Consider the following 16,745-nt stretch of genomic DNA (forward strand, 5'->3'; position numbering starts at 1 on the left):
TCACAAACTGAACCTATAGTAAGAAATACATGGAAATATACGTATGTATTTACAATTGCAACAAATACCTTAAATCAACCCAATTTCACCATCAGACCTGTACCCCACATCAATTACAATGGGATTTTTCATAGAATTCTAGAATAGTTTGGATTAAAAAGACCTTAGAGATCACCTAGTTCCAAATCTCCAGCTATGGGCAAGGTTATTCAGGGCTCCATACATCCTGGCCTTGAACACTTCCAGGGATGGGGCCAGCTTCTCTGGACAACCTACTCCAGTGCCTCACAGTAAAGAGCTTCTTCCTAGCATCCAATCTAAATCTACCCCAGCTTATGGCCATTCCCCCTTCTTCTGTCACTACATATCCCTGTAAAAAGTCCAATTCTCTTGCAAGCACCCTTTAGGTACTGCAAGGTGCTGTAAGATCCTCCCAGAGCCTTCTCTTCTCCAGACAGAACAGTCCCAACTCTGTCAGCCTACTTTCATAAGCAGGTGAACGGAATTAACATACAAACCCATAGCATACCTTTCCTGTGAATATCTTTTATGTAGGGAGCCATGGCAGTGGAGACAAAATCCGGAGTGTAACCTAAAACCTGAAATAATTAAGAGCTGTAACCATTTCTTATAGGTAGGTTAACCTAACCCCTTCACCTTGGTTAACACAGAAAACAGAGAAGAGCAGCCACCTCTCAAATAATACCATCGTTTGGGTAACGCGATGGGAAACGACATGAACACTTTCACTAGATGAAACTGAATAGATGCAAATAAATGCATGCGAATTAAAAGTATACTTAAGGAACCGTATCCCCGTAACCAGGTACGTCTTACAGAGGCTTGGGCTAAAGGAGAGCCTGGTCGGCGCACCCGCCCCGGCCCAGCCCAGCACGCCGGGGCCGGGCACCGGCTCTACTTACGGGAGACCGGGCCTTGGCGGCCGTCAGCAGCGACATGGTGATCTCGGAGAGGTAATCGAAAACAAGGAAATCCAGCTTCCCTCCGTAGAGCAGCTGCGGCACTGGCGGGGCAGGCAAGGCGGCACCATCAGCACGGGGCCCCGCCCGCCCCACCCGCGGCGCGGCCCCGGCCCGGCCGCTGGCGCAGCGGGGCCGCCCGCGGCAGCGCGGCCGCCGCCGCCCGCCGGGCTCGCCCGGTCCCGCCGCCCGGCCGGCCGTCCCCCGCCCCGAGCAGCCGCCGCCCCACCGCCCACCTGCGGCCGCCGTGTCCCCCCAGAAGCCCGAGGCGCAGCCGATGCGCACCGCGCCGCCCGCCGGGGGCTCGCCGCCCGCGCCGCGGCGGCCCCAGCGCGGCGGGCGGGCGGCCGGCCCCAGCGGCCGCGGGCCCCGCAGCGCCCGCAGCGCGGCGCGGCTCATGGTGGCGGCGGCGGCACCGCCCCGGCTGCGGCCGCCTCGCACGGGGCCGGGGAGGAGCTGGGGCCTGCGGAGGCGATTGGGAAAAGGGGCGGGAGAAAGCTTAGAAACCCCGGGTGCGCGGGAGAGCGCTGGGAGCGGCGCGGGCGCAGCGCGGTGTAGGGGTGCGCGTTCAGCAGCTGCAGGGCAGTGATGGGTCCGGCCCGAGGCGCGTCCGAACGGGGCCTCTTGGCTCGGGCTGTGCCCGGCCCCGTGCTGCACACGGGTCGGTGGCGGGGCTGTCGCACCCCCGAGGAGCTGCGGGCCCGGCGAGCGCAGCCGTGCCGGCCCGAAGCGTGCGGCGGTGTGTCGGGCAAAACCCCGACGGTGGGAACCCCGCCCTGGGCTCGGATAGCGTCAGAAGCGGGCCAGATAGTCCCGTCATGGGATCCTTATGACACCTCTTCCTCCTCGCTAAGTACAAGATGTGCTTATTCAAAAATAAGACTTTCTGTGTGGGCGTGCACGTCTCTGTTCTGAGAGAAAGCGTTTCTCAAGTCCTGGACTGATTCTCTAGTCTGTGGACGAGAGGAAAGTGTCACCAAGCCAGGAAATTCCCTCGTATATAAGGAAGAACGATTTCCTAGTCCTGGTATCTGAGCTGGAGAGCTGTCTCTGGATATCTCCGCAGAGATATCACATACAGGCTAATGGTGAATTCTCCGTGTCTGACATCAACGAGGGCTATGCCTGCACCAGAGTATTACTCTGACACAACAACAGCTTGGCCTTCCTAAACAAGTACACTTCTATTCCAAGTGGATTTGGATTATATCTTGCAAATGATGCATAATAAAATTGTGAGTCTTTGCAAGAGTGGTGTAAAATAAAACGCTTGGTGTAACACAGACAATGCTAAGTACATGGTGATGATGAGGGGGGGTTTTACTGATGTAAAAAGTAACCATGTTGAAAATAAATAAGTACTTTTGGAAATTGTTGGTAAGACTTCCAGTTAGACTATTATAAAACATGCAGTTGAGAGAAGATAATAATAATCATGCTGTGATCTCAGAATTTGGTTCCTTATTTAGAAAGATACAATGTTTTCCTATGGCAAAGAAGGGCTTTAAAGCACTATTTTATGTTCTCAGTGTCGGAGTGATGAACAATTCCTGTCCTAATCTATTAAAGAGCCAGAACCAAGGAGGTCATAAAGAAAGAAAATTTGGTTCCCTATACAGATTTTTATTATTATGCTATGAAAATATTTCATTACTATGTTGAAAATTTGCAGGTTTGGAGTACCTATAAACTAGCAAACATGCAAATAATCACAGTAGGGGAGAAAACCACCAGGACTACAGAGATCTTTGTTCTAAATATATATTTATTGTAGCTCCTTAAAGTCAACTTTGAAGCAAGAATCAGAAAGAGCACTGTCTGGTACAAAATACATGGCTATCTGTATAGACATAAAGACAGATGCTTTCTGTAAATAAACTTTGAAGTGTCTTCCACGTGTGTTTTGATACAGAATACATTGCAGTCACATGCCAGCGTATTGCAGCACGGCTAATCCTCTGCAAGTCATGCAACCCTCTCAAATCCTGGGGTGAAATTCAAGTGTGGTTCACCTTGGCTGGGACACTTTTACCAAAGTGCTGCAGTCCTCCGTCCTGTGCTTGAACACATCCAGAATAAATGCCACTCACTGATAAACAGAATCATTGATAACCCATGGATGCAAGTCCAAGTTCCGCTGGAATGGGTTGGGCCAGGTTTTCGTGCTGCAAACCTGAACTCCTGGGCGTGAGAAGAGCGAGCTGCTGAGCCCAGGGGACCGGTAGGTGGCTGTGTCTCACCGCTGTCCGCACCCTCCTCCTGCAAAACAATCCTGGCCCCAAAACCGGCCACCTGCTCCCACCAGCATCCTCTGTGCCTCTGTCTCTCCAGGTTAACCGGGCATTTTATCTACATTAAGAAATAAATATTCACATGCAGATGTGTACGTTGGTGAAACCATCTTGAAATCTAGAAGATGCTTTATTCTTTTAACTTCTCTCAGGTATTTTCATAGCATGGATTTTAACTGCTCATGGTTCAGGGGAAGGACTGGATCTTGCTTTGTCAGAAACTATGTCAAAGTCCTTGTGGAACCTTAAACACAGTTTTAGCAAATTTGTAGATGGATGTTGATGTCTGTGTGAGACAATTAATATCCAACATGTATTTAATATTAAGACACACCTATTAGTTGATCTCCCAAAAACTCACGGAAAGGATTTAGAATAGTTTCCATTATTTGCAATGGTGTAGTGAAGTGATCAAGAGATCAAAGCCTGTATTCTGTTGGTTCTCACAGCAAATGTGTTTCTTACCCAATTTATACTTGTCCATAAATAAGTAGACTATTTAATAAGCTTATTGAGATTCCAGCAAAGTCATCAATTTTTCTGAGAGTATTTTAGTCAATACCTCTATCATGTCAATTTCACAAATTATTTTATTAAAATATACTGAATTTTCATTATCCTGAGCAGTAATGATTAGCTCAGAGCTCATTTTATACAAGAAGTTAGGATTGTTTTTAATGAAAACACAGGCAAATTATATAGTAATTATTTTCCAGGTAGGCTTGGAAAGAAATGCTCTGTGATGGTCAAGTCTTAAGTTTGAGATTTTTTTTAAAGATAATTTAAGAGATTTTAGGAACAGTTTATTGCTCTTTGAGGACGTCAGATGGCACTGTGTGGCTGTCAGTGAAGCCCAGAAGAAACCAGAATGACTAACAAGCCTGTGTGGAATTCATAGACAGGAGGTGCTAGTAAAGACTTGATTGCATTTGTGACCTGTGTAGGGGATATGTGTCAACAGTAAAAGCTGTCACAACTCACTCATGTGATAAAAACCCATTGCTTAATGTAAAATTTTTAAGAATAAGCCAGAATTCCTCTCAAAAATTGTGAGAAGAAAGCAGGGGAAAGAAAAATATTCTGGCTTTATTTTTTTATGCTAGAGAAAGAAAAAGACTACAAATTAAAAAAAAAAAAAAAAAAAAGAAGAGGAAATAAAACTTTTTTCTGTTTCTTTTTCATGGTTTACATGTAGCTAAATCTGAGCTTCTCTTTCCTTTGGTGATCCTAAATACTTATATTTACATTTAATCAGCTAGTGTTATTAATGCTTCAAACTTAAGCCTGTGCTTCTCTTCCTGTAAAGAGATTCATGCACCAGCATGGAGCACAGATAATGTGTAAAAGCACTGTGGAATTCATTCTTCTACTTCCATCATTCTGAATTAATGGCATTCAAGCCTTATCCTGGAAGCCAGGGAGAACAACACAGAGTACATTTTTTCCAAAACAAATACAGTTTCTGCTATATTTCTAGGATATTTCTGACAGTCAGGCTTCCTCTGATTGCTTAAAAAATTACAATCAAAGTATTTAACTGGCCAGAGGTTTCTTGTGAAAAATCACATTTTTGCTTTATTTATTTCCTTTTCTTTATGTATTTCCTTTAATGTTATTGTCAATAAATTCCTGTTCAAACCAATAATATCAGCCTATAGGTTCGATTATTGAAGTAGGCTCTGTTTAGTTTATTGAGGCTCTGTCCTCTCAACTAATTACAAAATACTCAGCAAATATTTGAATTTACTACTTATCTCGTTCCCACAAACTAGTGCATCTCTTTGTTTAACAAATAAGTTCACTGTTCTTGCCCTCAAGGTAAAGTATACACTGCAATCTCTCTTCTGCAGACAGTCTGAATACCAACCTTTTCTAAGCGAATCAACAGTTGAAAATGGTTTCTGTAGATCAGTAAAGAGAGAGAATTTACTGTGTTGCACTGAATACCCCTAATAAGGCACAAACAACTCAGAGCTCAATAATGATGTTTCACTGAACATGGTTTAGGGCTTTGCAGTAGATTTTTGGAATTTCAAGGTATAATGTCCTGTAATACAGGACTGAGAAAAACCTCAGCTATGACAAAACAACAGAATGAGTTATCTTCTGAAACATCTTGACTTCATTCCTTTACATCACATTCCTTTTTTCAGATATAAGATCACTCTTAATACCTTAAGATTTGAAAGAAGTTTAAATAAAATCTTTAATGCATCAAGTTACGCAAGCAGAACTAACTAATCAGAAACACTACAGGATTTTTCAAAAATAAGATAATAGCTCATTCAAAGCATCAAATATCTGGCTTCTGGATATGAGGTGTCTTGATGAATAAGTGTCTTGATTTTTGGCCCTTTAATTTTAACAAAGTTATTTAAATTTGTTTGTAGTGATAGTTTAAATCAAAATAAGAACTATGTATTAAAGCAATAGCCCTTGATTATTCTTTGCAAAAAACAAAGCATCTTTTATGTTATTAAAAGTGCTGACATGAACCATCATGAATCAATGTAACTTCCATTTTTTGATTTAAGTAAATACATCAGCCTATAAGTATTAAAGAATGCACTCTAAAGTGCATATTCCCAGTGTGGAGGCAGCAAAATACCCCATAATTTCTTTTCCAAAGGAAAGGTTCTGGCTGACATGAAGTGCCTACTATTTTTGCTGTTCTTCACTTAATTTTCAAAGAAACAACTGTTTCCAGCCAGTATTTGAGCTGAAGCACAGCAAGTGGACTGGTGTCACAAGTGTAAAGAAATTAAAGGCTCTCCCTTGCACAGCAACTGATATTTGTTGACTCATTTCACTTGAGGAAGAAATGTGCTGCACAGAATGGACTATGTAATTGGAAAAAAAAATGTTGCTATTTACTGTTCTCCCACATTTTGAAAATTGAAAGAGAAAGATAAGTTACAAAACTTTTTTTTTCATTTTCACTTCAGTGCACTTGGCTTTCTCACCCACCTTTGGCATGGCTTCGCTACTAGACAGCTTTTTAATTGTCTCTATTTCTCAGACTAATTATCACACTTATTGATTGAACTAGCAAAGGGGATTTTGCCCACTAATCTGTTTAATAATGCAAGGAGGGTGATACATATTGCTGATGGATAGCAAAGCATTGTAGGGATATTTTTTTTCATAATTTACCATTTGGTATTTTTCCATATTTATTTATTTTTAAATAGGAAAATTATCTTTTGGAGCATCTAAAAAAATATAAGTTCATGTCAAATCCACTGAGCACTTTCAGTTAAATAGTAATAAAAGCCCATTGAAAATCTTAAAATTCATCACTAAACATTTATAAAATGTTGTAGACTGATTTTTCAGGTTATATTCATAAGGCAAGTAAGTATAAGCTTAAAAAACAGATGTTTTTCCAAGGCAGCCATAAGGATATTCTGATAATCAGGAGCTAATTTACAGACACAAACATGTTTCTTCTGGTTTGTTTTTCTGAGAAAAGATTATCTGTGAATGATGGGCAGTTGTTGGCTAATGTCCCAGTGGCTGACAAAAAATTCTAATCAATACTGAATTGAAGAAAGCTCTTTCAAACAAATATTGTTCACCTTTACTCTCTCCTCAAAAATAAATTGCAGGAAAAGAGCACACTGAGTTTGAGAACTCTTCCTTCCAGCTGTGCTACCACAAATTGTTCCTCATCTGTTACCAAACCAGCAAACAGACTTACTGGAAAGAAAACACTGACCAGAAAATCAACACAGCTAAATTATGCTGGACACATCTGAGGCTACAATTAGGTCTTTAGCACACTGGTTTGGTAAGTGGGTCAGCTGTTTTGCAACCAGGACTCTCCAAGACAAAATGTTATGTAAGAGAGGAAAAATACCACACAGTCATTCCACTAAGAATATGTATTGCTTTCAACTTAATTAAAAGAGGGCTAAGATCTTTCTAAGTAATGAAAGATGGAATAAAAGAAGAAAAGAAAAAAGAAGAAAATAAAAAAAGAAAATAATAAAAAAGAAGAAAAATGATTGATTATTCATGGCCATGTAATCAGTAAAGCAAACAAAAATTTCCTGAGGTTTAAATATTTACATCTTCTGTTGAGAAGTACCACAGTTGTAACCACAAATACAGCTAAGCAACACTTATAATTGCAATGTGCAAATATTTGGTAATCATTGAAGCAATGTTGAAAATTTACTCCTTCATCAATGTAAATATATACAGTGATAATTTTGTGTAACAAAATCTGACTGAAAATTCAGTTTTCCTATTCCTAACCCATTTCTAGTGATAATGATCCTTTTACTTCTCCCACCAATTAGACATTTATCTTGAACATCGAAACTCTATTTTTATATTGTTATTATGTCATTATAGCCATTCTCACACTTTAATTATAAAATCTTCGGGGTTTTAACCCAAGATTAACTAGGCTTTTACTGCCACAGTTCACTGTTATCTTCTCTGATGCGTGAAATTCTTGCCTAGGTCAAGATTTTTTTTTTGTTTTCTGCTACCAAATAGTCTTCTGACAGAGTTTCAAGCCTATATGTACTACTTCTAGTGACAAAAGGGAAAGGTGCATTTTTTATTCTGTCAGAGGATGAGGGATACCTGAATTGTGCTACGTGGTTCACCTATTGCATCACGAACAGAACGTGCCCATCTGTACTGTGCAGTTTACATCTGTGTTAAAGCTGTTACTTAACAAAGTTTGTACCCGCAACCTACTCATGCTATCTTGTCATATCTAAGGGAATCCTGCTGGTGCACAGCCTCTGGAATGGTGTCTCTAGGACCCTGTGGACCTTTGTGCCATGACCTGCAAAGATGAAGCAAAGCAAGCTCGGTGTTTGAGCAGCAGTGACAAGGAGGTTCAGTGGTGGTTTCCTCAGTCCATGTTAAAGCACCAATGAAGCAACAGTAAAAAACACGACAGCAGATAGACTTCTACCCAGTCCTATATACTTTATTTTCACACTTTAGGAAACAGAAGTAACTCTGTAAAAGGTGGAACCATGTCCTATTTCTATCAATAAGATTACTATTTTTATCAACAAGAGCACATTCTGCACATGGCTCTTGAAGGTAATTAATACCAGATTTGGAAAAACAAACCTGTATCATCAGTCATCCTTTGGAAAAGACTTTCAGCAGCCTGGCCAAACTAACTTGCTGGTCATCAGTTACTGGAAAGCTGACTCTCCCAGGCACCGTGCTTCAGCCTCATGTAAGTGTCACATCAGCCTGATTTTTAGCATCTTAAACGCTCACATTTCCTTCTGGCAATATGTGAGTGGATCTCTGAACATGATGGGAACCTTCTGTTTGATCCAATTTCACCAGATTAAAAGAGGATATACAGGTCAAGAACTCTCCATGTTTCAGGGCATAATTATATCTAATTTTCTAATAATCTGGTTCCTATAGAATGCTTTTTTCCCCATTTTTAAAATACCTATTACGCCAAATTGAAACATTGATCCTGCTGTTCAGAGATGAAGTCATTTGCCTGAAATCACAAAGCTGACCCCAGTAACAACAGATCTATCCATGAGCTCCATTCTCACCATTCTTCTCACCATTTGGTCAAACATGTAACAGAGTCTAAAGCCTCATTCAACACTGCCTTGTCACACATCATGCTGTACAGGCACAAAATCAAGCTTTCTCTGCAGAAGCCATAGTTCGGACACCAGGTCTAGTTCATGAGTGGAAAGGTTAATGATCCTAATACAGAAAGCATGAAAAAGGACATACTGAAGTAATTTGCTGGGACAAAACCCATGGCAGAAGACAGGGCTTGTCAGCACTCTTGTAGCAGTATTGAATAAGGCAGATACCAACAACATTAGCTCCCCAGCAAGCAAGCATTGACCAGAGCCATTGGAACGGACTCACTGTGTTGAAGGATAGGGAACATTCATACTTTCATTGCCTGTGAGAAATACCACAGACTTCTTTTCCAGATATGCCACTGCCCAATGACTTCACACCTTTCTCTGCCTTAGTTTTGTCATCCACAGAATCAGGAAAATGGTATCGAGTGTCTTGGCAAAACATGTGCAGTTCTGTGGCGGGAGAGGCCTACATAGTCCCAAAATATCATTTGTTGTTAGGCAATTGATAGTTGGTACAGATAATTCAGATTACTACTGTGGCTTTTCCCTGTGCTATTAGAGTGAAATGTCTGCCAGCCCCCGGTACAAAGCGATGTGTGAGTTTGATTATGAATGTGACTAGGTGTAGCATCTCCATGCCTTGTCTCACCTTCCTGCCTCCACCGAGACCTGGCTGCAGCAGAGATCAGGCGACTAAGCGTAAAGTGGGTTCTGAAAATGGGAGGAGCGTATGTGCAAATTCTGGGAATCCACCTCAGATCCCTTCCCCACCTCTTCCCACCACCTCCCAGTGCCCGCCCCCAGCTTCAGCCTGCTGCCTTAAACTGCTGCCGTCCTGTGCTAGGTTGAACATTCTCTGCTGACTGCACAGCTGCGCCCGGTGGGACAGACACGATGGGGCCGAGGCTGTGTGGCTGGGCTCCCCTGGGGTCTCTCCTCTCCCTGCTCTTTTCTACCAGCATGGCGGTAAGTGAAGAGACAGCGTTTAGGAAACTGTGTCTTAGCGCAGGAAGTGGTCTTGGAGAAAATCCACTAAAATGGCCCTTTTTCTTCTCTTCAGTACATTGCTACCAGAGAAAACTGCTGCATATTGGATGAGAGATTTGTAAGTGCCTGAACAATTTTCTTTTATCTATGGAATGTAACCAAAGCTTTTCTATGCTGATTATTAACTAGTGTTATCACTTGAACCTCATCATTGTTTTCAGTTCTCATTAAGTGCACTTTGCTTAAACCTGTCATTTACTGATAGCAGTATATGCTTGGTAAAAGTGTATGGGAAGCTGCACTGTGGACAAAAGCACATATCCAGCAGATGCTACAATAATGGCATGCAGTGTTTTCTTGCTGTGTGCACGTAGTATGCAAGTAAACTGTAAATTCAATTACAGCAGACAAAGTCTACTGCGAATGCCTGCCCTTTTTTATCCTTTATCATTCGTGTCAGCAGTATCTGAAAGTTCCTTTGCCCAAACATTCTGCTCTGCTTCTTTTGCCCCTGAAACATTGCCAACAATGTCTCTTTACTCCTCAGGGTAGCTTCTGCCCAACAACTTGTGGCATTGCAGATTTCCTTAGTAAATACCACCCCACTGTGGATAATGACCTGCAGGAAATGGAGAGGCTTTTGCAGCGGATTTCTAATGCCACAGTAACAGCAGACCATCTGATCCAACACATCCAAGGCCTCTATCCTTCAGAAAAGCAGACATTACCAAGTGAGCATATAAAAATAAGTACAAAACTGAAAAATTTTATGTGGTTTTCTTTTTTTATTTTTTCTTTTTCTTTTTTACAATTATTTTGTACCTTTTCTATTTTACAGATTCAGTTGATGATTTCACTCAAAAGTCCAGGAAAATAATTGAAGAAATTATCAGATATGAAAACACTATATTGTCTCATGAAACTACTATACAGTAGGTATCTTCCACTTCTTTTGTCAGTGACAATACAAATTGTTTTCTTTCTGTTCTTTTGTCAAGTGCCAAAAAGCCTCTCTCAGAAAGGTTTTTTGTGCCCTTGCGGACCATTCTGCCCACACTGCCATTGGTAACTGCCTAGCAAGACACAGAAAGATCATGAGGATCTGATACTGAATTCTCTGCTCACCTGGATAAATCACTAATTGTGCAAGAAGTGCAAGATAAGAATGCCATGAAGCCTGGCAATATTTTTATTTATGTTTCTCCTGCTGTGCCAGCTATCCTTAAATTTTTTTCATGACCTTTGGAGGTCATGAGTTTTTGCTGTAAAGCACAGTATGTGGAATATTTGTGCAATCATTCACTCTGGCCAATTTTGCTGCATATAACCATGAAAATTACCTCAGTTACCTAGCTGTAAATCATAAGTAACTATAAACTCAGTGATAGCCTTTTATAATTTGACATTGGAAATAGATTTGAAAACATCATTAATGTTTCTAAATCTTAAGGATGTTTTTTGACAGGTCTCCACTTCTATGATATTATCTCAGAGATTATGTAGGCATTCTGACACTTACAGCAGTTTATTTAAAGCACATATGTTTTACAAATGCATCCATAATTGAAGAGGAGATTATCATTTACTTCAGTAGAGCAAAGTAACACTTTCCATGGAGTTATATTAATACATTATGCTGGTTAGAGTTTTGCTGATTAGAGTCAAGTTTTGCATATGGTTAGGTTTTGCATGAGGTTAAGCATGTGCTTTCCTATTTTGCCTGTCCTTAACTCTGAATACCAGTGCTAATAGAAGCACCCCGTTTTACAGGGGTGTTAGATACATGAGGTGTGTGTCCAGGGAAATGAATGTGTATTACACATTCTCAAACAGCAGATACAACAACCCATTTTTATGTCTCTGTCCAGACAGTTGACAGACTCACATATAATGAACGGCAACAGGATCACAGAGCTGAAAGAGAAGATTGCCCAGCTTGAGTTACTCTGTCAGGAGCCGTGCAAGGACCAGGCTGAAATTCAGGAGACAACTGGAAGAGGTGTGCAGAATCTTTCCTGTATGGTGGAGGATTAATTCAGCTGTGAGTGCTGCCGCTTGGCATCACAGCAGTGATTTACTTGGAATCTTATGGGTCATAGACCTCTGCAAAGATATATCAAATTGCAAATTGTAAAACTGATCAGTACAAGTTAGATGCTCTGCAGGCAAGGATTCAGGTGGAATTTAGTTCTTGCTTGGCCTTTTTGGCCAAAATACGATTATCCCAAGATGTGTGCTAAACATGATGGACATGACTAGAGTTTGCATGTGCCTGGGACAAAAAGAATATAACTCATTATCACATTTCTACTAAGCCATGTGGAAAAAAAAATTAATCATTCCATTAGATACAGAAGTATCTTTCTTTGTTGCTGTGGAAATCAATGCAATTACTGTTTTACACTGCTTAAACTCTATGTGAGACTAAATTCATCTTCACCTTACACAAGTCCTGTGACCCTTGCTAGTAGTTTTTATGGCAATGACACTGAAACATGGGGGCTAAATAGCTAACTTTGCAGCAATGGTATTTCGACAAATTGCATTTCTTGCACAAAAAAAGTTACAGTATAAAATAAATGCAAGGATAGAATTGTAGCTAGATTGAAAATGATCTTTGGAATATCTTTACTTCAGATTGTCAAGACATTGCAAATAAGGGTGCAAGGAAAAGTGGTCTGTACTTTATCAAGCCTCAAAGAGCCAAGCAGTCATTCCTAGTCTACTGCGAGATTGACTCATATGGCAATGGCTGGACAGTACTACAAAGGGTATGCCACTTATGTATTATTGCTATAAACAAACCTTTTGCATCAGCACTGTTTTTATTTACCTACAATACACTGTTTTTATTTACCTTTTTGACTGACATTTTTATTTTTGTTTTTGGTGTTCTTGGATTTTTTCCCCAGAGACTGGATGGGAGCGAAGACTTCAGTAAAAATTGGGTTCAGTACAAGGAAGGATTTGGACATCTGTCTCCAGATGACACCACTGAGTTCTGGCTGGGCAATGAAAAGATGCATTTAATAACTACACAGTCCACTCTGCCATACACCTTACGAATAGAGCTGGAGGACTGGAGTGGCAAAAAAAGGTATTTGCTTATGATGCTTCTGAAAATGACAGCTTAAAACCCACTGCTCCCACTGCTGCATTAGTTCATACTGATAAAAGGTCTCACCTAAAAAATAATGAACTCTTAGACCAGCTAATGTGTGCATGGAACTGCTTTGGCTTCTGAACTTACAGCTGTGACAGCAGTCACTGTGTGTGACTTGTTGCCAGGCACGTGTGCCTGTCCAAAGGCCACATGTTGTCAGCACTCATTCATTAGGCAGAAGGAATCTGTTTCTTTCCTTCAAGTTTCTTTGTCTTACATATCTTATGGACTACATGATAATTTTAGGTCTGGTTCTATTATTTTCTTTTCTATTTCTATTTCTATTATATATATGTATGTGTGTGTGTTGATAATGTGGATATTTCACACATCACTAAAGACTAGTCAGAAAATATTTCTGGTACTGGAGCACAAAAGTTGATTACACCTGTATCACTGAGCTGAGGCCCACAGTCGCATAAAAACAATTTGTTTTGAAGTGCTAGGATGCAATAAATGCATTTTCTGCAGTTTTAACACTGATGCATTTCTCATTTGTGCATGAGCTGGGAGTGCAGCATGCTCATATTCAGCACTGCTCTCTGTTCACAGCACTGCTGACTACGCTGTATTCCGAGTGGGAAGTGAAGAGGACAAGTATCGACTGACTTACGCCTACTTCATCGGGGGTGACGCCGGGGATGCCTTTGATGGATACAATTTTGGGGATGACCCAAGTGATAAATCCTACACCTACCACAATGGCATGAGGTTCAGCACCCATGATAATGACAATGACAACTACGAAGGCAACTGTGCTGAGCAAGATGGATCTGGGTGGTGGATGAATAGATGCCATGCTGGCCACCTCAATGGCAAATATTATATAGGTAAGGTGTCTTCTAAGTGCTTGTAGTCCAGGACACCACATTTCAGTGACAAAGGAAAATGAGTCACATTTATAGACTACAGTTTGCCTTCTAGATTTCCCAAAGCTGGCATAGCGCATTCTTCGCAATAATTGCTAACACCAGTAGTTGGAATTTATGACTGCTCTCCATTCCAAAGTGGGATAATCAGTCCTATTTTTGAGAGAAACAAAGCAGGGGGAGAAAGGTGATGAACAGTGTCTGTTAGGACACCCAGGGATGCCATGGAGGTGTCAGGACCAGAAAATGTATGGGCACAGTAACTATTTTAGAAAGCATCCAACTGTTTTGCTCCAACTGGTGTTTCTTAGGTGGTGTGTACACATCAGAAGATGCTGGTCCATCTGGATTTGACAATGGCATTATCTGGGCAACCTGGCGTGACCGGTGGTACTCCATGAAGAAATCTGCAATGAAAATCATCCCATTCAACAGACTGTCAGTAGATGGACAGCAGCACAACTTAGACAATATCAAACAGGTTCGACCACAGGGCCAAGGAGATATTTAAAATGAACACAGAACATTGTAATAATTTTAAACACTGTGTATGGGCAGCTGAAGTTAAACCCACTGCATCTTAGAGAAGTTGGCTTTGTTTACCATTTTGTCACAGAAGTATTAGTACTTTAATTTTAGTGCACCTTCTACATTACTATATCTTTTAATGGATAGGTAAATGGATAGTCTCATGATCAGGAATAATCCCTTGCCTTTGTATATTTTAAATGCTGCATTTTTAATTCCCAACTAATATAACTATGTATGAACACTATCAATGTGTCATCATAGCCTTATATACTTCTTTCATTAGAAGAACATTAAAATACTCTTTTTTTTTCTGTTTTAGGTTGGAGACGTATAAAGGATGGTTTGAAAAAGACCAGTTTGAACAAGAAAAGCAAATCTTTTTCTTAGACACTGAACTTAGCAAACATTACACGGTTCAGTTTTGACTATAAAGCAACATTGACTGTAAGGCCCAAAACTCTTCCCTGAGCAGTGCATACCTCTGTAGATGGTTGGTTTTTTTGGTTTTTTTTCTGTACACATTCTCAATAAATTTTTGATTATTACAAAAAAAGTCTGAGTTTGTTATCTGTGGTCTATAGCCGGCCAAAAAAAAAAAAACAAAACCTTTGATAGTTGAATCAAACCTACTTGACTCAGTCATTCATGAATTTCACACCATCAGTTCCTGCTCTTTGTTTAGAGGCATGTGTTCAACCTATTTCTTCATAAATGTGACTAGTATCCATATGTTTTCAAGTCTTCTAATAAAGTTGTTTGGTGACAAAGATCAAAGTACATAGCAACTTGAAATAGCCTATTTTACTGCTGAAGACTATTTTACTTAGCTTACTACAAAGTAATGAATACGTTTTCAGCTGGGATGTGCTAGGTAATATTAGTGATCAAGAACGGGTATTTTACTCCAGACCATACATATTAAGTTTCTCAAATTTTACAAGGAATAAGTTTAATTTGCTATATGACACATAATCGTACAGTGTACAGCTATTATTCCCAACTACTCTTCTTTTTTTTCACAAATATTTAAAAATTACTTTAACATATTCAGTGCCATTCAACCAAAAAATGTTAAAATTTGCATCAGAAATTGATTGCACATTACTTTCTTTCTCTGGATCTGATAATAATTCCCCATGTGATTCACATAAGCAAATCTGCATCACAGATCATGGCCAGCAAAGTTTGCAATGTTGTCTGAATGTACCTCCTCAAAATCTGATGAGTGCATTTGAGGGGTGTGCTAGCAAACCAAATTAGGTTGGTGGATAAACTGCTCAACAGATGATATATCCAGAGCCAGAAACCATCACTACCTCAAGCTGATGCATTAAGAAGTGAAATAGGAACTGTGTCCCAGTCTTTATTTTTAGCTGCCTATGAAAGACCAGAGGTTTGCCTGGTATTCTCTAAACAGCAAATTCAAGTGCTTTATTTTAGAGACAGGAGGACATTGCAGTGATAGAAGAGACCTCACAGTCAGTTAGTACTGCCTCAACAGTTTTCCAGTTTTGATGCCCAGATGTCTGGTGAGGCTGGTGCTGAGCATCTTCCTTGGATCTGATGATAAGCTGCCAAGTCCCTTTCATTTTTATTAAGATTTTGATATAGTTGAATTTTTACTCTTGGGCCAAAATCTAAGAGGAAGACAAGATTTCTCAGGAGAGAAGAAGGCATCATTAGCTAGGGTCAGATGAGGTTAACAATGGCTTGAGAGATGACCCCTCCACTCCACTGAACTGATATATTTGCACAACTCTGTTCACCCATGCAACCAGCCATGATGCACAGCTCACTGCCAGCCTTGACACTCAATTCCTCACCAAGCAAAGTAGCTTTCCTGAACATTTTGTGCTGTAAGGCCTCTCCTGTGCCTCCATGGAGCTGAAGCAGTATGTGTAGAGAGGCTGGAGGGAAGGATGAAAGGGAAGGGTTGGCAAGCCCAGTCTACTCCTTCTTCTGCAAACAGCCACTTGAGTAGCATTGGTTGAGTCCCTTCCACTTTCTCTTTCCAATTTATGCCACCTATGACATGACTTTAAGTTGATGTTATTTATATATTTGCAACATGGATTTAAAAAATTATTCCTTTCACTTCTGTCACTTTGATATCTGCATTTATACTCTGCTAGATCAGAATTGTTATTGACATTCCTGGTTTAGATTTTGGCTGCAATTTGATGGCAATCTGCTGTAATTACACACATTTCATGGATATGAACTGGCATTTTATGGATTGCTCATAATAACTAAGATTGGTTTATTCTTCCAGTTGGTTTGCTGATGGGTGTCTTTAAGTTTTCACAAATAATTTTAATTTC

General features: G+C 40.5%; 2 protein-coding genes across 2 annotated transcripts in view; one reads left to right on the forward strand and one right to left on the reverse strand.

Annotated features, from left to right (window-relative positions):
* LOC110470520 (uncharacterized) overlaps positions 1 to 1,394 on the reverse strand; it is a 57,939-nt gene extending 56,545 nt beyond the window's left edge. The window contains exons 1-3 of the mRNA XM_085578025.1: positions 1,217 to 1,394; positions 924 to 1,024; positions 530 to 599 (exon numbers count right to left, since the gene is read on the reverse strand). Coding sequence (XP_085434151.1) covers positions 530 to 599; positions 924 to 1,024; positions 1,217 to 1,379 — 334 coding nt within the window. The 5' untranslated portion in view covers positions 1,380 to 1,394. The remainder of the gene's footprint in view (positions 1 to 529; positions 600 to 923; positions 1,025 to 1,216) is intronic.
* Positions 1,395 to 9,721: 8,327 nt separating this feature from the next.
* FGG (fibrinogen gamma chain) lies at positions 9,722 to 15,198 on the forward strand. Its single transcript, XM_021530164.3, has 10 exons — positions 9,722 to 9,840; positions 9,935 to 9,979; positions 10,409 to 10,592; positions 10,700 to 10,793; positions 11,730 to 11,860; positions 12,499 to 12,632; positions 12,774 to 12,958; positions 13,577 to 13,854; positions 14,205 to 14,374; positions 14,744 to 15,198. Exons 1-10 carry the CDS (start codon positions 9,769 to 9,771, stop codon positions 14,756 to 14,758), a joined length of 1,308 nt encoding a protein of 435 aa, XP_021385839.1. The 5' UTR covers positions 9,722 to 9,768; the 3' UTR covers positions 14,759 to 15,198.
* Positions 15,199 to 16,745: the final 1,547 nt, after the last annotated feature.

Source organism: Lonchura striata, chromosome 4 (genome assembly GCF_050655825.1).
Source record: "Lonchura striata isolate lonStrDom1 chromosome 4, ASM5065582v1, whole genome shotgun sequence".
In the NCBI taxonomy this organism is placed as follows: domain Eukaryota; kingdom Metazoa; phylum Chordata; class Aves; order Passeriformes; family Estrildidae; genus Lonchura; species Lonchura striata.

Excerpts from the sequence above, each read along its gene's own strand:
- FGG (XM_021530164.3), top strand. The coding sequence starts at position 9,769 with ATGGGGCCGAGGCTGTGTGGCTGGGCTCCCCTGGGGTCTCTCCTCTCC. Across the intron at positions 9,841-9,934 it reads TCTTTTCTACCAGCATGGCG|TACATTGCTACCAGAGAAAA; the intron begins GTAAGTGAAGAG and ends TCTTCTCTTCAG. Across the intron at positions 9,980-10,408 it reads GCATATTGGATGAGAGATTT|GGTAGCTTCTGCCCAACAAC; the intron begins GTAAGTGCCTGA and ends TTTACTCCTCAG.